At 40.5% G+C, this 23494-nt stretch overlaps 3 protein-coding genes across 4 annotated transcripts; all 3 read left to right on the top strand.

Annotated features, from left to right (window-relative positions):
- Positions 1-1310: 1310 nt before the first annotated feature.
- On the top strand, positions 1311-8885 carry LOC142390723 (vesicle-associated membrane protein-associated protein B/C-like). Of its 2 annotated transcripts, none has more exons than XM_075476370.1 (6): positions 1311-1613; positions 2891-3043; positions 3782-3885; positions 4296-4376; positions 4793-4924; positions 6766-8885. In XM_075476370.1, exons 1-6 carry the CDS (start codon positions 1556-1558, stop codon positions 6931-6933), a joined length of 696 nt encoding a protein of 231 aa, XP_075332485.1. In that variant the 5' UTR covers positions 1311-1555; the 3' UTR covers positions 6934-8885. The 2 variants fall into 2 exon arrangements, with proteins under 2 accessions (XP_075332485.1, XP_075332484.1); XM_075476369.1 differs by having other exon boundaries at positions 4745-4924.
- A 1120-nt stretch (positions 8886-10005) lies between these two features.
- Positions 10006-15663, top strand: LOC142390721 (charged multivesicular body protein 4b-like). Its single transcript, XM_075476364.1, has 5 exons — positions 10006-10350; positions 11609-11786; positions 12043-12157; positions 14033-14159; positions 14362-15663. Exons 1-5 carry the CDS (start codon positions 10167-10169, stop codon positions 14421-14423), a joined length of 666 nt encoding a protein of 221 aa, XP_075332479.1. The 5' UTR covers positions 10006-10166; the 3' UTR covers positions 14424-15663.
- A 1947-nt stretch (positions 15664-17610) lies between these two features.
- On the top strand, positions 17611-23174 carry eif2s2 (eukaryotic translation initiation factor 2, subunit 2 beta). Its single transcript, XM_075476377.1, has 9 exons — positions 17611-17729; positions 18776-18959; positions 19088-19176; positions 20204-20336; positions 20639-20739; positions 20962-21110; positions 21200-21256; positions 21402-21487; positions 21802-23174. Exons 1-9 carry the CDS (start codon positions 17715-17717, stop codon positions 21975-21977), a joined length of 990 nt encoding a protein of 329 aa, XP_075332492.1. The 5' UTR covers positions 17611-17714; the 3' UTR covers positions 21978-23174.
- The last annotated feature ends 320 nt before the right edge of the window (positions 23175-23494 follow it).

Below are 23494 nucleotides of genomic sequence, written 5' to 3'. Positions count from 1 at the left end.
CCCATTTATATTTCTGTTTCAGAGATAATTTCACAGGGTAACACTCAAAAAGTGAACAGTTCCGCATGAACTGGTTATTTTCTTGGCAACAAACAACCTTTTGCTGATGATATTTTCTGTTGAGTACCATTCCAGAAGGAAATACAGGATGGTGAAGATGTTTCTCACACATTGTCTCTTACAACCTGTTTGGATACTCTGTTCCATGTTCCTGATAAAAGATCAGTTTGAGCCATTATAAATGGTGCTTGGATCAAACAATGTTGAGAAATGGTCTGGATCAAATTCAAATGCAATTTGTTTTGGTACAAAATCACAGCGTTACCTGGTGAATTGACTTTGATTATTTATTACATAACAAGTGTCTGGGGGAGACTCTGGAAGTGTTTTGTTTTCGTATCGTCGTTATGTTACAGATTTCAAACTGAATTTTGGTAATATTATAGTTAAATTTAACAAATGCGTAATTCACCAACGGTAATTAGTGACGTCACTTCCGGTAACTCCCGGAATATGACTTTTTTTTTTTTAAACTTTATTTAAACAAGGTAAACACAAACAAGAAAATACAAACAAGTAAGGCAATTACAACAATATAACTTGTAGATAACATAGTAGAGGCATAGTATTTCGAAAAGGTTTAAGGTATTGTTGATAAGAAAAAAATAAATAAAGAAATAAAATTTACAGCAAGGGGATTCGTATATTAGGATTGACATACATTGGTGGGCAATTCAATCAAAAATTCCATCAGGACTTCGTATGATTCAATACATTTCAGAGATTTTAAATATAATTGAAATTCAGATAAAAATATGTTAAAGACTGGGGATGATCTTAGCACTCTTTGTTTATGAATAAAAAATTTGGCCAAACAAAAAATAAGGTTACAACAGAGTTCTATAGTTTTGTTTTCAATAACACTCCAAAAGTTACCATATCTCTAGAAATAGATTTAGGAAGTGTAATTTTTGATTTGATCCATTTTTCTAAGCAATTCCAAAATGTTTTGGTTTGGTTGCATTCATAAAAGATATGGTCTATCGTTTCTACATCACTCTCACAGAATGAGCATTTGTTGTCATCAATATTAAAGCGATTTCTTAGTAGTTCTTTTGAGGGATAAATTGCATTTAAAATTTTAAAGTGTGTTTCTTTAGCTTTGGGTTGTATGGGGAGCTTTAAATAAAGAGTTCTTAACCTTTCAATAGACTTTTTTTCGGAAGTCAAACTATGAACGTTTCTTTCCCAACGGTCATGCGACCATCTGACTTCCTGTACTAACCCCGCCCATATCATAACGTCATCACCCCCGTCCCCTTGTCTCTACTGCTAGCAGAGTTAGCAGCAGAACGCTAGCCTCCAGCAGCTGTCGGTGGCAGTCAGCCAGCCAGCCTGTCAGTCCGAGTGGTGGTGCATTTGTAAAGCTCCCTCCTTCCCGTTGGAAAATCGAAGACGGCCCGGTTGTTCTCTTCGGGAGCCGGCTGCTTTCAACGGGCTACCAGCGGTATACTATCGTTGTCCTCGCCGTCACGACAGGAAGACGCCCTGGGACATGGCCAGACCAGAACAAGTCCTGGTGCTAGAGCCACAACACGAACTAAAATTCAGAGGTAACATTGAACCTGACGGTAGGGGCCGGAGATAGTAGCTCGCAGGAGTCGTTAATGATAGCCAGTGTAGTTATCTGTGTACCAACCGCTGACTCGTGTTATCGTTGTTTTTTAAGAAACGAAGAAAGTCAGCTGAAGTCTGTACTGTGAGTACGACAGTTGTGGCGACGACGCTAACTAGCTAGCTGGCTCGGAAGCATTTAGCTAATCTAACTAGCAGGGCAAACTGTTAGCTGTCATTGCAGCGTCAGGGCAGGCCCGCCGTGCAATTTCTCCACTTCTCTCACCATCTTCCTCTACTCTGTTTTTCATTCACTGACAACATGTGAAGCACTGTTATGAGATGTATTCCTTTGCATACGTTGTCTTCCCGATGATGTTTCCATCACACGCCTCTTAAGAATTGGCAATTCTAGCATTTTCTACGATCAGGATGTCATTACTTAGCCATATTACCATGCCCATTTCCCAATAATATAAGCTAGCAAACCGGTTCAGAGCTTTATCGTTTCTCCTACTATGCAACACAAATTCCTACCCAGCTTTTCTGAACACAAGCAGACTGATTGTGAGAATGCAGATTGTGAAAGTGTGCCATGGATTAACGTTATTTTCTTAGATAATTGCCTTTGGGTGTCTTATTGTTGTAGAAATGGGTCAAGAGATGGCCTTGCTTGATGGGATCAGTACAGTAGTGAGCTGTTGACCGATCATTGCAGAGCTTTCCTTGAATGCTAAGATGAGCCAGGTCAGGAGGAGATGCATACACCCACTCAGCTAGTAATGCTCACTGGCAGATTAGAGCAAAAACCAGTCAGGTTGTTTGTCGAATACACATTTTGAAAATCAAGCTCAAGTCATTGAACATGGTCTAATGGGAAAGAAAATATATAGGATACTTTAATGTCCCACAAGAAAAGAGGAAAAAAAAGGCACTTAGACAGCCATTTAACAAGATTTCTGCAACATCCAGTTTGAGACTGAGGGCGGGGCATCAATGATACTTTTACACATTATGCTGCTCTTTCCACTCCTTTTATGTTTAAGTTGCAATGTTTATGGCAAGCTCTTTGGAGTCGTTCACAAACACTACTCACACCCTCATCCTTGCAGCCATACAACACGTGTATACACTTAATGATTCATTCATTATTTTTCATTCTAAGCTTTGCACACAGATGCCACATGAGTACCAACACCCAAACTATCAAGATGTGTGTAAAAGTAAGACACACGTGACCCTTCAGTCACTGGGTTTCTGTCTGTGTCCTCTTCAGGCCCGTTTACAGATGTTGTCACCGCTACTTTGAAGCTCACCAACCCCACAGATAGAAATGTGTGTTTCAAAGTCAAGACAACTGCACCTCGCAGATACTGTGTGCGCCCAAACAGTGGTATCATCGACGCCGGGACCTTCATCAGTGTTTCTGGTTTGTAATCATTTTTGCCTCATGTTGCAACTAAACTGAAAAGCATTTTATGCAGACAATCAGTCAATAATGATAGTCATGTTTCCAAATATCTTTCATTTGGTGCCTTCATAATCCAACCTGTCTTGCTTTCAAATAATGTCCTTGGCAGAGCCATGCATTTATTGAACTTTTTGCCCAGCAACAATACTCAAAGATACAATATTTTAGCATTTTCGCTTAATGCTAGTAAAGTAATACAAATCTAGTTTCAATCAAATTTATATTGTTACTGTTATACAGCAATGATTTATGTTCTGTTAGCAAGCATGCATTGTGTTTTATCACCAAAATAAATATTCCAGTTTCCATTTTACTAGTCAGACGCAATAATTTCCAGCTGAGATGAGATACTGTTTGGAAATCATAAGGATGAATATCTTTGAAATCTTTGCAGATAAAAGTTAAACATGCTCTGCACAAAAAGGTAAAAAGCAATATAGAAAACATGAATGTGCATTTAGAAATATGTAAAACACAAAAGATAATTGAATCACAAAACCTCTTTCAAAAAGTTTTTTTTAGCTTTGTCTTAAAAGCAGAGTAAGTTTGTGAGTGTTTCATACCCAGACTAGGAGCTAGTTTAATGGGAAAGGAAACTGAAAGCTAAAAACCAACATCTGTGTTACACCTAACTGACATCTAAACATTTGTTATGACTCTCTGTGATTGTTTTGGGGGGTTTTTTGTCTCCCACAGTTATGCTACAGCCTTTTGACTATGACCCAAATGAGAAGAGCAAACACAAATTCATGGTGCAGTCCATGCTGGCTCCTTATGACATGACTGACATGGAGGGAGTTGTGAGTATCCGAGCACAAGGTTTGATTTGGGTGTTTAATCTAGTAAATTAGTATTTGCGGTTACACTTGTGTTCCCCAGAATCAAAGATCAATATAACCAGGTGACTGTTGAACCACTGACCCATAGTATTTATAATAGTGAATCACAGTGCAGGTGTGTGTCTTTCAGAAAAATAATACTTGAATATTTCCACTAACATTTGCCTTACTGTGTTGATGTTATTCACAAACATAAGGAGAAAGATGTGAACAGCCCACATTTAAAGACTCCATAGATCATTTCTGTACGTTTTTTTCTTGCATGTGGGGACTTGCATGAACGACTGCAAAACAGCTGCAGTGCTCTGGTGGTAGTGTGTGAACTTTCACTAAATCTTCTTCTCTTTTTGTCCTAATTTTCTTATCTACAGTGGAAGGAGGCGAAGCCTGAAGAGCTGATGGATTCAAAGTTGAGATGTGCATTTGAGCTGCCTCTAGAAAATGATAAAACTGTAAGTACAAGTTAATCTCTTCAGTTAATGGTGTACACACTGTCTTGCATAGTAGTCCCATTTTCTCACATAATCATTAGTTCTGTGGGAACAGAATAGTTTCACTTTGTATTAAACGGATAACTTAACAGCTAATTGTGAGGGAAATAGTGTATTTCAGCAAAATATATGTTTCCCTTTAGTGTTATTCTGATATCCTATCCATCAGAAATGCCTCACTTGTTCACCCATTACATGGTTTATTTGTTTGTTTATGATGTATGTTTGTACTTTCATCTCACTCCCTGCCATATAACTGCATGTGTCATCATTCCTCCTCCTTTATGCTCATCCCACCGACCGCCCCCACCCTGATTCTTTCTCCACAGCATGAGAGTGAAAGCAACAAAACTGTGTCTCCCTCTGCCTCTGTTAAGACTGAACACTCCCTGCTGCCCAAGTCAGCCAGCGCCTCCCTGGATGACGGAGAGGTGAAGAAGATCATGGAGGAGTGCAAGCGGCTGCAGGTGGAGGTGCATAGGCTACGGGAAGAAAACAAACAGATCAGGGTGAGACATACTAAGAAAAAAAAAAAAAAAAGAGACGACGTGTCTTTGCTTTCTCGTTATAGTTTTTCCATTTAATCCAGAAATATTGACATCATTTGAAATGAAAAGCCATGATAAGTTGGTCTGCAATTAGTTACCATTTTGAAACGAAAGTGAAACCTTTATTTTGGTTAAAGCCCACGTGTGCTTCATCGTATGAGAAAGAAGCAGAAACATCCGCCTCAGGTTTATCTGAAGTCAACCCTGTCGTAGCTGGGGTGGTCGTTCTTTTTCCCCGTATGATTAGTGAAAGTGAAATGCTGTCTTTATGGCATTATGTAATTTTTCAAAATATCAAATGTCTTTTTTGAGCACATGACCCAGAAAGATTTGGCACATGTAGAGTTTTCTGTGGGAGGAACTAATGCAGCGAGTTGGAGAAGCTCCTTCTGATGGACTGAGCTTCACTGTTTGTTTGCAATAACTGCAGTCTGAAGATATGCAGAGATCTGCTTTTGAATAACATCCCCCTGAAAAAGAGAAAAGGGATTATGTGTTTAAAAAATGCATGAACGATGGTAAACAGTTACTTTTTGGGGGGATTTGATATATTGCGCTGTAAACATAATGCCGTTTCTGTTATCATTTTGTCACTTACAAGAATCCTACAGTAAGAGTCTGATGTTTTGTTCTTTTTTTAAATGAATTTTTAAGCTCTGTAACATAATCCACACTTGGGAACTGCTTTCAGTGGCAGCCACTCCTCTTTGATTTTTATTTCATCTGTCATTTCTAAATTTAAAACTGGAAAAATACACTTTATTTTTATTTCTGAAGATGAAGTGAGTGTCGTTGCAAGTTTGTTTTTGTTTTTTTAAAAGGGAAAAGGATGGTGTCCTTTTGGCAAATTGAAGGAAAGAAAATATCCCAAAATGCATTGCGGCATGTTTTCTTTGAGGTGACTGACACAGGTGCAACAAACAAGTCATGAGAATCTTGTGCTGCAGACATAAGACATTTCTGCAGCACCTGAAGGCCGCTGCATTACACCTGCCTAAAGAGTAAAAACAAGATCCTGTGAAAAGACCAACTGGACTTTTATTAAACCCATAAAAGATCTTCTTCATTTATCAAAAGCATATTTACAAGTTGTTTTCCCTCGTTTCTCAAAATGTCTCAGATGTAAATCTAGTCCTCTGTCTCATTTGCACAGATCCATATGAAAATGAGCTCCTCTTTATGTCTGCACGGCCACAGCTGCTCACCCTCAGTTCTGCTTAAACCTGTTGACTCTTCAGCTTGACTTTGTTAGCAGCTAATAATGCGTTGCTAATGTTAGATGAAACTTGTTCCTGATCAATCGGAAGCTTGCCCCCCTCTTAGGACACAGAATAGGTTTGTTATGTGTAGGTTCCTTTCGACCGTCGGCACTCAGAACTCGGGTGCTAAAAGGTTCATTCAGCGTTAGGTCTGTTTTCCTCTGAGCTTTAAGGGTCAGGGTAGCTTCGGCAGATCAAGTCCACATAAGTGTGTCGCTTCTTAACAATTTTTTTGCTCTAGATTCATTTCGGTTCACTTTTATTAATCAAATGCCAAATCCCAACAAATGTAATTTCAAATATTTTTAAAGATTCAGACCAACTGTAGTGGTGGTGACTGAGGTTCAGAGCAGCTTGCAAACAAGGAAGTCTGCTTTTCCAATATTAATTCAAAATCTGACCATGTTTTACATTCCTGTGGCGTTTTGGGCGTTCTTAGTTGTGTTTTAGAGCATAACTGCTGTGAAAAGAGTACAGATTCACATTAAATTGCGGTGGGTGTTGAGCTGTTTTGATTTAGATTCTTACTCCTTGTCATTACAGGAGGATGATGGTCTGCGGAAGAGAAAGGTGACATCAGCCACTGCTCCTCACGCCTCTAGCACCATGGCGACCACAGCCATGAGGGACGAAGGCCTGAGCACCCGCGTCCTGGCGCTCTGCTTGCTCTTCTTTGTGATCGGAGCCATCATTGGCAAGTTGGTCCTGTAGAGACAGACGGACAGAGCACAGTGACAGACGGGTGGACGGACAGCGTGCTCAGCACGACAAGTGTCAATGACGGCAACGGGGATGTCTTCTGGGTTTATGTTGATCTGTTTCCTTGTTCTCTTTAGCAGTTAAGGCAATGTATCCTGATGGTATGTTTGGATGGAAAAAAATTGAAAGTGTTAAAAGAAAACAAAGGAAGGCAATCCCGAGTTAAACCACGAGTGTGAGCGTTTTTGTCACAGGTCCAGCTTTTTATTTTTGTTCTTATTCCTCTTTTTGTGAAATAGTCACCACATTTGATCCGTTCTTTCCGTCCACCTCTCTCCTTCCTAAATGATCTTCCCTAACTTGCACAGGTAACAATTAGTGGTGTGTGGAAGTGGCTTCACACTGGCTGAATGTTTAAAGTCTGTCATTGATTCTTAAGTTTCTCGCTCACTTTCTCTCTTAACTTCTGATCATTTCTCTGTCTCCTGTTACTGATAATCTACAAGGAGAGGTGAACACAGCTGATCAGAGAAAGCTTTTTTTTTTTTTTTTTTTCTAAACTAAAACTTAATGTATTGTCTACTAAACAGTTTGTGGTTAAAAGATTATACACATATACATACATACATGCATACATACATACATACATGCATATATATATATACATATATATATATATTATATGAGCCAGTAGAAGCCGCATGTATGTGTCTTGTTGATTTTTGCCTCCTCCAGGAGCACTGATGTGACTGACTGTGTGTGGATGTTTTTAAAGTGAGGAGACCACAAACGGTGAAATCACAGGCTGTTTTAGAACAAAGGAAGAGGGCTGGTTTAAAAAGAAAAGAAAAGAAAAAAAAATCATCTGAGCAGACTTCCTGTATACAACAGAAAAAATGGGGGTGTTTTTTGGAGAGCAAGACTAAAACTTTCACTGCAGACCAAGGAATCTGTTGAAATTCAGTACATCCATTTTAAAGACCGTTAATAAAATGAAAGACTCAAATCAAGATTATGATGATGAAGTCATGTTGCACATTGATCTAATTGAAAAATTGACAAAAGCTGGAGGTTCTAATGTCACTAAAAGAAAAGAAAACGAAAAAAAACCCTTAAAATCTGAGGACAGGTCATGCAAACGCACTCGTACGTTTGGATGAACGGTGCGCGACGTAAAAGTTTTACCCGTGGAGGATTGATTTGGTGTCCTCCCGCTGTTTTGTTTTGTTTGTTTGTTTGTTCTCCTGTATTCTCACATAGTCGAAATGCTTCTGTTGTTTATATTATTCAAATGCACTATATTCAACCGTGCGCTCCGCGGCCTGCATGAGATGGCCTGGATTTATTATGATTATTATTTTATTTTTGAGTGTTGGGAATTATATAAGCAAAACAAACGACAACATAAAAAAAAAAAAAAACTGTTTTCGAAGAAAGGGACCATCTTGAGTCTTTTTATCAGTTTTTAATCGGGATTTCAGTTTGTGTTTTATTTCCTTTTGATTATCTTTTCCCTCTGTTTCCCGCACAGCTCTGGTGGTTGTGAGATAACGGCTGTATCATTTTGGCTATCACACGACCATCTCAGCAAACTTGGTTGTTTTAAAGTTAAGGGGAAAAAAAAAAGAGAGAGAGAGATCTGCATTTTTCGTTGCCTGAGGAGCTCGGGGAGTAAGAGACGTGTGGATGTGGGCTGCTGGGAGGAGGGCTGACCTATGGAAACGCACTACATTACAGAAAAGAAAACAAAAAAAAAAAGGCATCAGCGCTTCAGACCACGCCTGCACAGATAGTCACAACAATGTAATCACACAGTCATTGGATACTCTTTTATATGTACATAAAAATGCTCAAAATGACAACTGGCAAACTTATTAACATACTGTAGTAAAGGAAAAACGTAACTGAACAGCCACCATGGGTCATGTAGCATCATAATGAATTAAAATACATAAACCCCCAAATGTCTGTTTCTGTGAGGAGTCTGCTTTTTCCCTCTTTGCCTGTCAGTATATGCGGCTGCTGAAGCTGTTTAACAAGCCGTATAATCAGATGAATGGATCATGCTGCTTGTTAAACCATGTGAATAAATGCCTATGCTTTCATTTACGTGGTCTCTTTGGAATAAATCATCAAAGAAGGAAGTATGTCAGCTGGTTAACTGCTCTTACCAATTTAAAGGGTTATCATATTGATTATATACATGAAGCTCGGGATATATTCTTCGAAGAGAGTTACTCAGTCTGAGAAATTTTAGACAAAAGCTTAGAAAAACAGTTGGTGGCCACCGTGATCAGGTTTCAAGTAAATGGTTTTTAAAGACATGGTTATTTACGGAAGATTCTTGGAGGAAAAGTCAAACATATTCAAGAGATGGAGAAGAAGTAAAGCTGCCTTTTAGTTAAACATTTAGGAATTGTATGACCTAAACAGAGAATCCAACACACATACGTTCTTTTTTCCAGTATATCTAGATGCAGATCTGCAGATCACTCAACTCTAGCTTAGGATCTCTGATTTGAAATAATGCTTTTTCTCTTAGCCGCCCATCCAAAAGCAGGATTTACTCTGTGAATTTGTCCTTCAATAGTATCAACTAGCGTCCACTATCAAGCTTAAGGCTTGGGAATATACCTGGAATGTCATTTTCACTGAAGTAGGGGACAGTCACACAAGCATATCAATTTCTGAATGTTTTAGAAAGAAGATCATTTGTGTTGGATTGAAAAAGTCTGGATTTTAAGCAAAGAAGTCTTTTCAGTCAAGTCATCCCAAAAAATAGCTCATAACAGTTTGCAGGGAGTGCACTCCTCATTCTACTAAAAGTTTGAAAAAGAAACCATATAAAACGTGATTAGGGATTTCTTCCAAAATATTTTCTTAAAGAAATATCTGATTGAAATGTTCGCGGACAACTTCTAACCTACACTGAGTACTCGGCGTGCTTACTTTAGTAATGGAAGTTACCGCTGTATGTGTTGATATCGTTTATTGATGCTGAAGTTGCGGTATGTGTCCAGCAGATGGAGACAAAGGCAAAAGACCACTCCCTCTCCACCTTCTGACAACTGACGTCGTCGGGCCTTATCCAGGAAGTAGAAAAACATCAACAATATTTCCAGGTTTAGGCTAGGACGAAGTGTCGGACTAGCCTAGCACGGAGGTAGCTTGGCCAAGCTTTAATTTTCCAGTGGCTCGTTTTTGATTCCTCATTATATAGGAAGGGGTTTTGTAGTATTGTAGCCATGTCGTTGTTTGGCAAGATATTTGGAGGTGGAGGAAAAGGAGGAAAAGGACCGAGTCCACAGGAGGCGATCCAGAAACTCCGGGAGACGGAGGAGATGCTAACGAAGAAACAGGAATTTTTAGAGAAAAAGATCGAACAGGAGCTGCAAATCGCTAAGAAAAACGGCACGAAAAACAAAAGAGGTGAGATATATGATTGCTGCTTTCTTCTGTTTTGAGTTTCCTGGGTTTTGAAATATGAGGTCAACCACCAAAAGCCAAATGTTAGCTCGCACGTTAGCTGAATTGGCTAAGTTTCCCCTAGCTCTCGTAACTGTTGGCAGCCTCACCTCCCGTTTCTATCACGTCCAATGATCGCCACCCAAGATAGGTGGACATACTATCGATGTTAGTCAGATTTTTTTCATATGATTAATAATAATGATTAACGTATTTTTTTGCCGAGGTAACGTTATTGGACTTTCCTCCCAACGTAACTCGGGTGGCGATTGATGAGATAATTGATGGGTCAGAATAGTTAAAAGTGTGGCGCAGAGTGTGCTGACATACTGGCAATAAAGATTGACAGGACAAGAGTTGAGGTCTGTCAGAAGTGTTTCCACCTTGATCAGGAAATCCACTAGATCCTATAGCTGTCAAATAGTGTTGTTATATGAGCGTTTTATAGCTAGTTATCGTAATCTTTTTCCTCATTTTGAAATGTTGGACACCACAGACAGCCGTCTATTATATTTATTTAGCATTATTAATGGAAAAGATGGAATAACCCTGTTCCTGTTTATATAAATGATTTAGATTTGAGTCATTTTTCTAGTTCAACCCAAATAATAGTTGAAATATTATACACAAACCTTTTTGAGAGGAAGGATGTTTGAGTGAAAACATATTTCCTCTTTGGTTTTGAGGCTGGCTAAAAAAAAAAGGGCTAATGTGACCTAAATAACATAAGTAATAATCGCTGCTGCCGTTTTGCCACAAATTCAAATTCATCTGAAGTTCCTTTGCTCTTCTCCTTCGGTTAGGTTCAAGCTAAAGTGGTGTTGTGTTTTCCTTTGCAGCTATTATATTCACTGCATTAAAATCATTGGATGCTCGTAGAAATGCAGTCAGTAATGTGCCAGAAGAGTCTGGAGTTAAACTGGTGTTGGGGCTAACTCTCCGTGCAGTTTCCATTAAACCATAGCACAAGAAGACCTGCATAAAAGAGCGCCATTCAAAAAATAATGATGGGGAAATGCCTTTTTTCTCTTAGTTTTGTGCAGTTGTTTTTAAAAGGTGAAGGAAAAGGATTTAAACTCTTTAACAGTGATCGGGGTCGGTTGAATAATCACAATCTGGTGACTGTAAAAATTGTCAGTGACATATGTTGAATGAAGTCGGTCTGTTTCTGTGACGTCCTGGTTGTCCTGACTCTGTTCCTTCGCTGGTTCTCTCCCCTCAGCGGCACTGCAGGCTTTGAAAAGAAAGAAGCGGTACGAGAAGCAGCTCGCCCAGATCGATGGCACGCTGTCGACCATCGAGTTCCAGAGGGAGGCTCTGGAGAACGCCAACACCAACACTGAAGTGCTTAAGAACATGGGCTTTGCTGCCAAGGCCATGAAGTCCGCCCATGAAAACATGTAAGAACGAGCACCAGGTCATTGAGGAATTTGACCAACTGGACTTGTTTGAGATGGAGCAAGATTAGAACAGAAGATGTTGGTTTAGACTTAAAAAGCCTTAAAAAGCAAGCTTTTGCTGATGTTTTTCAGTTTCTACAATTCTTCAGTAATAGTATTCAGTGGATAACATCAGTATTTAAACTTGGACTACTTTGTGGCATGGCTCATGTATCACTCTCCTAACTTTGCTCCTCCTGTTTTTTTCTTTTATCAGGGACATCGACAAGGTGGACGACCTGATGCAGGACATCACAGAGCAGCAGGAGCTGGCCCAGGAAATCTCCGACGCCATCTCTAAACCTGTCGGCTTTGGAGAGGAGTTTGATGAGGTGGGTGAAGCTTTTCAGATAGTTTTCCTAATGCATGCAACCATGGGCGTCAGTTTGATTTCAGAAGTGCTGGGGACAATTACCATAAACCTGAGTATGGTTTGAAAAGTGCTGGGTACAAGCTAGGCCCATTACTTCCGAATTGAGGTTTCATGATAAATAATAGGCATTGCATTAGATGATGCGTATTGAAGCGATATTGTCCCCATATTAAAAGTTAAAAGCCATCTGCGCGGTCTTGTTTAGGCCGTCGGAAACATCCTGGGTTGGGACAAACTTAAGTGTAGGCCCTATTCGTATTTCAAAATCCGCATTTTAGTACAAGACACGATTTCGGTTATTACACAGCCCTTGACACACCAACAAATCTCAGACAAACCTCGACCAAGCAAGAGCGCATCAGGAGACGTAGCCCGGCTACAAACAGCCCTTGCCCTGACAAAGTTTTCAAACATTGCCAGGCTATGAAACGACGGGCAAGAGTGAACGAGCAGCAACCCCTCTGTGAAATAAGTTTTCATTCATTGTCTATCTCGCCTGATATGCATCATAAACACTGACGAATCTTCACCTGCAACACCAGCGACGTCTTTCATCGCTCGTTACACTGTAACAGCAGACCGCAAGCGCAGTGTGTGGGAGCGGAGCGCATTCATACAAGGAGAGTGAAAGCAGAGCGGATCAAATAGTCTTTGGTTAGGAGAATGCCATGATATAAAATTATAGTTTTATAGCTTCTGCACCAAAAGCGGCGTTTGCACTTTGTCTACTTTTTTAAAGTGGTGGGGACAAATCTGCTCCTCAGACAAAGTGCCGGGGACGCGCCTGCATGCAACTCTTCACTGATATCTGCTTTAAATCTGATTTCTGATATCTTCCTTTTAATTTTTTCACTTTTTTAGATTGACTAAAAATCACACCTTTGGCATCTATTTAACTCATTGGCTGCCAGCCATTTTCAGTGCAGAGACACCCATACTGCCAAGTGTTTTTCAGTATTTTGACTGATTTTCCAAGACCCACAGAAAAGTGTGTCTTATGACTATGTACACACCGAAATTACCAAAAGAAAGAGTAGACTCTCTTCTTTCATCAGGAAAAAAAAGTTTGTTTCTACCATTTTCAGTCCTTTAGTAATAGACAGTAGAACATAGGTTGGTTTCACCAAAAACAGCTGTTTGACCCAAAAAATGGAGGAAACGAGCTCTTTCTTTTTTTGTGCAAAGTGGCACTGCTGCCACCTAGCGGGTAATTTTGCCAGTATATTCTCTGTTTAGTGTTTACAAGCCTAAGATTTAGTGACGAACTCCGCTAGATTGTCCCCCAGCCCGCTCCGTTAAAAAACGCAATTGACGTCTATAGACGTCTTTGGCAGTGAACGTTTTTTTTTTTAAATTGACGTCTATAATAGACGTCAATGGCACCGAAAGAGTTAACTAGAATTATTATTGTTTTTTGTTTTTTTTTCATGGACTGTTGAGAACAGGTAGCGCGACAGGGTTAATGAGGGAGAGCAGAGTTCAGCCTCAGTCTTTTTTACCTGCCTGCTTTGTGTCACACCAGGCTGGACGCCCGTTGGTCCACCTGTCAGATCAGCCTTAGTTTTGAATGGTGTTATTCATAGACGGCCTCACCACACCTAAGGGTATTTAGTCATTGGGATGCTATGGCATGCTCTGAATACGCTCTTTCTCAAACTCTCAGTCAACTGACTTGAAGAATTTTGGTTTAGCTCCAAGTGAGATGCTTTATTCTGTTGGTATTCGGGTTCCAGGTCACAAAGACTTTGCAAATCAAGAAAAAGAGAAAATATCATATCCCTGCAGCTGTTAGTGCTGGTGTTCATCTTTTGTTGTTAACTGCCTTCCCTCTCAGGACGAGCTGCTGGCGGAGCTGGATGAGCTGGAACAGGAAGAGCTGGATAAAAACCTGCTGGAGATCGGGGGACCGGAGAACGTCCCCCTCCCCAACGTGCCTTCTACTTCATTACCTTCCAGACCGGGTAAGAGCCCTTTAACCCAACAGACTGTTTCTTTTCCCGACCATCATTTTTATCAATTAAAGAAATTACCATAATTGCAGTTATGTTGTAGATTAAATGGCACTGCTTGAAGAATTATCTTACCTTTGATCGGGGCTTGGATTGCAGCTGCTTTGACGTGTCTCAGAGTTCTTATTGATCTCTTTTCACCCCCTCCTCATAGCCAAGAAAGAGGAGGACGAGGACGACATGGAGGACCTGCAGCGCTGGGCGGAAGCCATGTAAAAGTAGCATCTGCCACATCGTACCTGCATCAGAGAGGGAAGAGGAAGGAACAAGGGGGACGAATGGACTGATGGGATGTTGAGTGTTTTTGTGTGTTTGAGGAGAGTTGACTGTCTACTTTGTGTAACACTAAGAATAAGCATCAATGCTGTAGTCTTTCATTACCTATCCCTTACACAAATCTACAGACCCGCGGTTGCTCAGCGCACAACGAGCCAGTCGGGGTCTTTTATATTGAAGCTCTGTCGTTATCTTTGCAAAGTCACCTAATTATTTGTACCCTCACTTTTAATACAATACTAGCACTTCGAGGTCTTCGTACCAGGCGAGAACATTTCTGTGGCAGCAGAGTTCACGTTAATGTTTTGAACTCTGCAATAGTTTGATGAAGTTGTTGACATCATTAGATTATGGGGAGTTGTCATGGAAGCTAAATCCTCAAAGATGTATTTCCAGCCTTTGTACTTGTGCCGTTTAACTCGCTGAATTTTTTTTTTTCTTTCTCCCTTTTTTTTTTTTTTGCGAGAAATAACAACCCTTTGCTCTGGAAATCGAAGCATGCAGGGGGTGAAGCATCTCTGGAGCTGTACGTTTCCAGAATCCCGGCCTCTCCCTTTTGTTTCAGGCTGCGTGCTTTGCCCTTCCTCTCCTCTTTGCCTCCTGTGGCCATTTCAGCGACTTTCCCTCAAAAGGTGTCCTCACCAGTGGCTCTTGTTATTTGGTGTAAATATCCAAAATGTCTCTTTTTTTTTCTTTTTTCTTTCCCGTATACTGTACTTCTGCTGTCGTCGAGAGGTTCAGTTTGAGGTTGTGTGAAGCATGCAATGATGGGAAGTCACAAAACAGATCACCCTGCACGGCTCGAGAGAGAGGGAGATGTTCAACCTTTCATCCTGCTCTGTCTGTCTTGCTCCTCCTCATAACAGTTTTGTTTCAAATTGTATATTGTTAAAAAAAAAAAAAGAATAGTAATAATAAACTATTGTCACACCCTATTAACTGCACCCAGACCGAGATGGTGGCTTGTGAAAGATAGATTACAGTCAATCTACAACATCAGCGTTTTGGAGTTTAAAGAGTTAATGCTTTTAGTTTATCAAAGTCATGATGTATGTTTTTTACATAGAGAAAAAACATAACACGAGGACAGATGAGCAAAACAAGCATGTTTGCATTTCTATGTTTTATTTATCCAGATGAGATTATTATTTGCAAAATCATTAAAAGGTTTTCAATTCTTTTACTGTATCCGAAGCTTCATCTTTCCCCACTGTTCACCACCACTCTCAAAGACTTAATTTTGTTATAAATGAATCAGTTAAATGTGCTATGCCAGAGGCATTAAGCTGGCCTCCCCAGGGGGGTAGGCTTTGTGAACTGTGCTGAGAAAACATTACATCCATGATCAAAAGAATCGTTTAAATGTTTGTGACTTTGTTGAAGAGCCTAAATACATTAGCAGTAAGGGCAAATTTACTTTGGACAGACTATTTACTGTATTATGTGTCCTGTTTGTATGTCAAACAGCAAGATGTAGTCATCTTGGCTCATTTGCAAAGTTTGGAAGTAAACTACATAATCATGATCCTGTAGGCAGCTGTGAATTTTCAGAAAATTACTGAAACGGTAAACTTTATCTGAGGGAAGGCTCACTGTCTCACATTTTGAAAACCCCTGCTCTATACAATGCTAGAATATAGCTGTAAATAACCATCACAATTGATAGGACTCAAATTGAAGGGCCATATTTCATCAACTCTTCCTCCAATTAAAGCTGAGAGTCTGCACTTTAAGACCATTTTCACAGTTTAATTTACGTTGATGTTTTTACCGTGAAGTTAAACTGACTCCAAACAAGTCGGGGATCAAATATTTCGAGCACGAATTTCCTTGAAATAATATGTCATTTGCATGTCAAAACTTAAGATGTTTGAAAACTTAGCAGAAGAAATTCACCAAAGTTTCATGGTGATAGACATTTTACCAGTAAATGGTGTTTTACTCTATAAATGTTAGAGTTATTCACAAGTTAATTTCCACCCCTCTGATGAAAAGGTTCACGTTATTCCTGAGCAGCTTCCTGCACGTGTTCACTGATGACTTGGGCCACAATGACATTTGTTTCTTAAAAGCTGGAAGGCTGCCTCGCCATCATGCTGCTCTTTGGTTCCAGCCACTGATGCTGGGTGAAACTCAGGTCTGCACTCTGGCTTTCATGACCACTTTGGCTATTTTTCTGATCAGTCTTTTTTGAGACTCTCCGATGACAACTTTTTCTTCGCACTGACAGATGTTTTCCTCCAGATTAACAATACCGTCCTCTTTTTGTCCATTACAAAAATCTAATTTACTTTAGAACAAAACGTCAAAGCGTGACATTCCCGTCACTATGCCTGAAATTGGGGATGGATTTATTGGCAAAAGAAATGTTTCCCCTTTATTTTAGTGAATGAAATTTGGAAAACACAGTGGACCATCCAACAGCAAGAGTCCAAGTAACTCAGTGAGAGACAAGAGAGTCTCAAACCATTAAAGATCTGGGGATCATCACTGTGGAGGAGTGGTCCAAAATCCCAACTGAAACTTGCAGAAAGCTTGTTTGCAATTATGTTGTTTGCTGTCATGGCAAAGTAATTATTCATCTCAGTGTGGAGGGAGAGCATGATGGAGTTTTCATCAGCTGATAAATGTTTAACTCTGTTCACCTGTAGTATCTTGGCTCTGGTTAGAGATGTAGAAGTAGCACTGTATTTGTCATGCTTACATACTAACTGTATTTCAGGTTTCTAGGTCAGGCATCAGTGGCTTTGCTTTTCACCAAAATCAGCTCGTTGCCCACATTGGCAAGTTTAAAACCATAATCGAAACTCACAGTTGGTGCTTTCATGACATTATGGCAAGTTTATACAATATGTGCTCACAAACAAGAATACAGACCACATATGCACAATTTGCTCACAATTGCTTGTGAGATGGTTTATTGGACTACAAAATTAAGCGAACACATATCAACTGAACCTAACTGTGAATTTGTCTCACAAGTTGGGCTCCGAGTGGATAGACCTGTAAAGAGCATTTCATAGACATATTTAGCGACAGCTTTTGCAGTACTTTTGATCTTGAACACCCCCTGGCCATAATGCGCCGTCGCACAGTAGGTACGTCATGAATTGGCGACTTCGCGCTTGCGCACTGCGGTCCATCGCTGATGCAAGAAAATTTCGGTGCAGAGGTGTGCGACCAATCGAGGGATAAAAAGTAGTCGATTTCTGTCTTTGTAAACCCGCAAACATGTCAGGAGACGAGGTAAGTCATCCCAGATTACCCGCTGTTTAATCCGCCTCGAGGATTGAACTCACTGGTCGTTTATTAGTGGAATTATTGAGCCGCTTTGGGTGTTTAGGATGACTTTGGGCCTCGGCACCGCTGTTCCCCTCCCTGTCCGCAGCAGCTCTCACATGGCAGCGGCCGGGCTAACAGCGGCCCGCCTAGCCCTATTGATGAGAGAGCTCCCATTGTACTGCAATACTGCGGTCGATAATATAATGTAGACTGTTATAATATTCATAATGGCTCTTTAATCCACTCTATCGTTGCCGCTGCCGCTGGATGACTCAAATTTAGCGGTTAACGATTACTAATTGCGGAGATAACCGTTCATATCTCTGCTAGCAAGAAATGGCTACTGAGATTTAGCTCGTCCTAATTCCAGTTAGAGACATCAATTTTTACTAAAACAAAGCCGTGACCCAAAACCACTTGAAACCACGGCTAAAAGGTACTATTCAAACTAAATTTCACGAAATACATCTAGCCTTTTAACCGAAAGCGACACAATTTGTCGGTGTTAGGAGAGTGAGTGTTTGTTCGCAGTAGTTTTTTTTTTTTCTCTCCCCAGACAGGGAAGTCCATGTCATACAGAAAACTTGCGATATTTCATTGAGTTGCGTCAGTCAGCTCAACATTAAAAACAGTTGTGTATTTATTATCAATATTTTTCGTTTTGTCAGATCATTGCTCTAAACCAGAATAGGTCAGAAAAAAGGGTAAATATTCATCAGTTTTCCGGGTTTCAGTGTAATGTAAAGCAAGTCCCATCTGAGCATCTGGAACAACAATTTAGATAAATTAATATAGATATGTGCTAATGGAGATCATATGAAAATAAGTTGTTAAGATGTTTAAAGCGAGCCAATGTCTCTGTCTCTCACTGTAATACTAAAACTGTAACATTAGTCAGGGATGTCTCTATTTAAACAATTTGATGTAAACCGAAACACTAGGTTTAGTGTCGACCAGCAGTTCACGGTCTTGTCATCAGTTGTAAAGATGATTTTTCCTCTCCTTTTTAGATGATTTTTGATCCCAACATGACCAAGAAGAAGAAGAAGAAGAAGAAGCCCTTCATGCTGGATGAGGAAGGAGGAGAGGGGGTGGGAGGAGAAGAGGCCAAAGAGGTGGAGGCGAAGGAGGCAGAGCCAGAATTTGGAGACGACAAGGAGATGGATGCCGATGAAGATGAATGCAGAAAGAAAGGTCAGAATGAAAACAAAGTTACTCATTTGTAAGATTCAGTAAATAGTACTATTGATTGATTTGCCACTGTGCATTACCTGCGAATTGGTATTAGGCCGGAGTTGAGCAGCGTTCTTTATCTTCTCTAGAACCTGTTGAGTTGAATGACATCGACTTCTTCAACCAGAAGAAAAAGAAGAAGAAACCCAAGAAAGTAGATATGGAGGAAGGACTAAAGGTCAGTCTCTGCTAAACCTCAAAGTTTCTCCCAGTTTCTTCCTTCCATGTCACTTGTATTATGTGCACGACAATTTAACAGCACCAGGTTATGCAACACTTCTGTTGCCTAGAAATCTAGACGCCCCTAGCGGCCGCAAATGGAATTTGCTCCGGGGCTAGTCTAGTCACTTGTGGTCGTTTTGCAACGTTCCAAATCAAAACTTGATCGAGCCAATCAAACCGTGAGGAGCGGGGTCGGAGGCCGGGCTACCTAGTGACGACAGAGGTGCGACGTTTCAGTGTGTAGTTCCAGAGAGAGGTAAAAAAAAAAAAATAATAATAAAGTTCCATTAGCTAGCTCTCTTTAGCTTTATAGGGAAACGAAGTAAACTTACATCTGAGAGCAATCCCCAGTCAATTGCGAGCATGATGTACCGAAGACAGCGGGCCGATCTTCGTCTCAGAGCTGACAAAACTCTCCGGTAAGGCATTTGAACGGTCAAATTCCGTTAATGGGACGAGAGTAGTCAAAACGGCAAAACCGGAAGTGCGTTGCTCACTGCGGCTAGCTTTAGCAGCGCCGAATTCGTGGGAACAAAATTGTAAATACCCGGTATTTTGTCAGATTTTCAACACCTTGGGGATCTAAACGACTACTTTCTCGCCTGAAAATGTTTCAAATGTTGCTAAAGTTTACAGAGTTTAGAGCTTAAGAGAAATCAGCTTTTCAGGCCATAGACTACAAACCACAATGTAAATTCCGTCGCGTTGACTACGTAAAACTTCTTCATCGCTCTGATTGGTTGTTGCGCCATCCTATTGCGTGGCGTTGCACTTGACAGACAGCCGTTTATCCTGCCCACACTGCTATCCAGCGTCACTAGACCCATGTACAGCTTTTTGCTGTACGGGTCTGGCTTGCTAGGCTAACACTTCTGCTGATGGTTTCCAGTTTTCCTTTCCCTTTTCCTTCTCTAGACACTGTTGCCCAACATCTCCTCACTTCATTGAATATTGGTTTACTTCAGTTTACTTGTCTTAAACAGGATCTGAAAATTGAAGTGGAGCAGACGGAAACGAATGATGACGACAACAACGGTGTTTTGATGCTCCAAGGCAAAAAAAAGAAGCAAAAGAAAGTTGATTTCGAAGAAGGGGAGCTATTGGTGAAAGATGACGGTAGAAAAGAAATATTCCTATCTTTAAGATTAAGATAGAATAGTTAAGGCAAGTTTATTGATTTCAACCATTAAGCACAGTACACAGCAAAATGAAAGAATGGAGCAGTATGATGGAGCAGATATCGAGAACATGTTAATGAAAATTCAAATGTGGTGTGTAAAAGCTAAAATGAAATGTATGGTTAACAGCATGGTTTGATGATTCGGCACAAGGAAATGGTCTTTATGATGTAAGAATGGGGGGGGAATAATGAAAAGAAAAGAAGCTGCATGTGTGACAGGATTTGCATATGTTTGCAGCACTGGAGGATGACGAGAGCAAGAACAGCGACGGGATCTCGTTCAGCTCCTCCACGGGACCTGCGTGGGCTGGCACGGAAAGAGACTACACTTACGATGAGGTGAGCCAGTCGAAATGAAGCATACCCGTAAAAAACGGTCTTTTCGTTTGGTTTGAAGTGTTGATTCCTCACCAGTTCTTTTCACATCTACTTGCAGATATATGCTTTGAATAAACACCTATGCCTAAGTAGATAACGACAACAAACGGATGGAAAAAACGCTTGAGATCTCATTGTTGCGTAAACTTGAGTTGGTGGAACTAATCAGAGTCTCGGTCTCAGCTCTTAAACAGAGTCTTCAACATCATGAGGGAGAAGAACCCGGACATGGTGGCCGGAGAGAAGAGGAAGTTTGTGATGAAGCCTCCTCAGGTGGTCCGAGTGGGAACCAAGAAAACCTCCTTCGTCAACTTCACAGATATCTGCAAACTGTGAGTTCACACCGGATATCTGCTCTGTATTTACGCACTTTCGTAGTTTGTGAAAGTCTGATCTGAGCTGATCCTCATGCACTTCACAGGTTGCATCGTCAGCCTAAACATCTCCTCGCTTTTCTGCTGGCTGAGCTGGGAACGAGGTATGTTGCTGCTTTCCCACAGATGTGAAAGCATGAATTCATCATGGAAACGTATTCTATATTCTTTTTGAAAGAGAACCCACTGTTGTGTGCATTTTAATGAAAAATGTGTGTTTTTGTTCTGTGCCTTTTTCTCTACCTACAGCGGCTCAATAGATGGAAATAACCAGCTAGTGATCAAAGGCAGATTTCAACAGAAACAGATAGAAAATGTTTTGAGAAGATATATCAGTAAGTGGGAAATAAACCAATGATTTATAGCTGTGCTAATTGCTGTATTCTAGCTATCATAACATTTACAGATGTAAAGGTCTAAAATCTCTTACTAAATTGGTGAAGTTGCTGTAGTATTTGACTCTGAGTAACGTTACCTCAAGGTTGAGCCTCTGAAAAAAAAAATGCATTCAATGAAAAAAATATTGTTTTATTGTTTTTCAACATGGGACAGTTGTTTGAGTAGTGCACTTCCAAGTTAATGAAGGTCCTTTGTTTAGCTTTACCTTCATTAGCTGCACCGCTAATAATCCGTCTTCTCACCCCTGCAGAGGAATATGTGACGTGTCACACCTGCCGCTCCCCAGAGACCATCCTGCAGAAGGACACTCGTCTTTATTTCCTGCAGTGTGAGACATGCCACTCCCGCTGCTCCGTCGCCAGCATCAAGACCGGCTTCCAGGCTGTGACCGGCAAGAGGGCGCAGCTCCGCGCCAAAGCCAACTAAAGGCCATGAAAACTGGGCTCCCCGTCCTCTCTCGGCCTCCTTTTCCCCCCTCAGAAGGGCCGAAGTCGGGGTCGGGGCGCCCCCCTTGATTTGCTAAAAGGACTCTCTGAATCGAACTGCGGGAGGGTTTGGCTGTTGTTTAGTTGTCATCGCCTGAGCGGGCGGGCAGGGAGTGAGAGAGTATCTAAAACCGACAGATGGGGTTCAGGAACCGTAAGCAGATGATGTTCACCGCATACACTGTTGGATTGAATGCATTTGGTTTGCTTTTTGGATGATGAACCCTCCACCCCATAGGTTTTTTTTGTTTTTTTTCCATTTGCTGTGAATCTTGATTCCTGCAAGAAAGTTCTGATTTACCACAGCTTGTATCCTCCTTTCTTTCTTCTCTCCATTTACAAACACCAGACAAGAAGACTTCCTCAGATTAAAAAAACAAAACAAAAAAACATATTTCGCCACACAACCAGCTGCATTGTGTTAAGCTAAGTTGACCTACGGTAACAGCTTAAATTGCTCGGTTAATTGTAGCCATGGTTGCTTCTTTTTTCTTGACCTCAGTATTGCTTAACTAAAAGCTGTGTTCTTGTTTCTGGTCTGTTCCGAACTGCAAAACTATCAGTCCATAATTTCAGCTGATCATCGAGAAAAATCTAAGTCACAGGGCCGGGGTGCATTTGTCATCGAGGCTTTATGATGAGAGGCTCCAAACACTGAGATGCTCATGATTTTACCGTGTGGTTTTGTAATGGAGGAGTACAAACTACTTGAGCTGTTAAAGAGGAGAGCTCTGTTAACAAGAATTACATGGGAAGGTTATATGTGACACTGAAAAAGAAACTATACCGTGTGTTTTTGTAGCGTTGATGATTTCTAAACATTAGATCAACACATTTATATCAAATTTGGATTAGTGGAGTTTGAAAATCAATAAAATTAACAGGTTTTCTTGAGCTGATGGCAGTCCCGAGCAAGAAAAACAGATTCTGAGCAGGCTGCTCAGACAAGTTTCCTTCCTGCTGGTTATTATTTTCCAGTGTGAATAAAGAAATTTACACCACAATCTATCCAGAATATGCGATACTGGACGCATTCTAGTGGTTCTGCTCTTATTTCAGAGTAATGTGGATAAGAAGGTCTGACTGGAATCATTTTAAAACCTGGTTTTTACATAAATAAAATATTTTACTCTCTCTCTCCACTACTTTCTCTGCTTGCATCTGTGTTCTCACATCACACCTCGTGTATAATTTGATATAAAATCTAAATGTGCTAGAAGACATTTTGCGCTTTGAAAAATGTGTGGCCTGTGGTTTCGCTGTCCAAGGCGACAGCCTTTATGTTGAGGCTTCTCTAAAAAATTGATTGCTGACAATGTATTCATGGTTCTGAAACTTATTTTAAGCAGCTTTCACTCAGGAGGTTTTTTTAATGTTACATCATGTCTTTAACTGTAACAGTCAATCATTATGAACTGAATATCGCTGAAGTGTATAGAGGTTTATTGTGAAGTTCTT

This window comes from Odontesthes bonariensis, chromosome 10 (assembly GCF_027942865.1).
Source record: "Odontesthes bonariensis isolate fOdoBon6 chromosome 10, fOdoBon6.hap1, whole genome shotgun sequence".
Taxonomy (NCBI): Eukaryota; Metazoa; Chordata; class Actinopteri; order Atheriniformes; family Atherinopsidae; genus Odontesthes; species Odontesthes bonariensis.
Note: the sequence above shows the minus strand (reverse complement) of the source record. Positions and strands in the feature narration are given on the sequence as shown.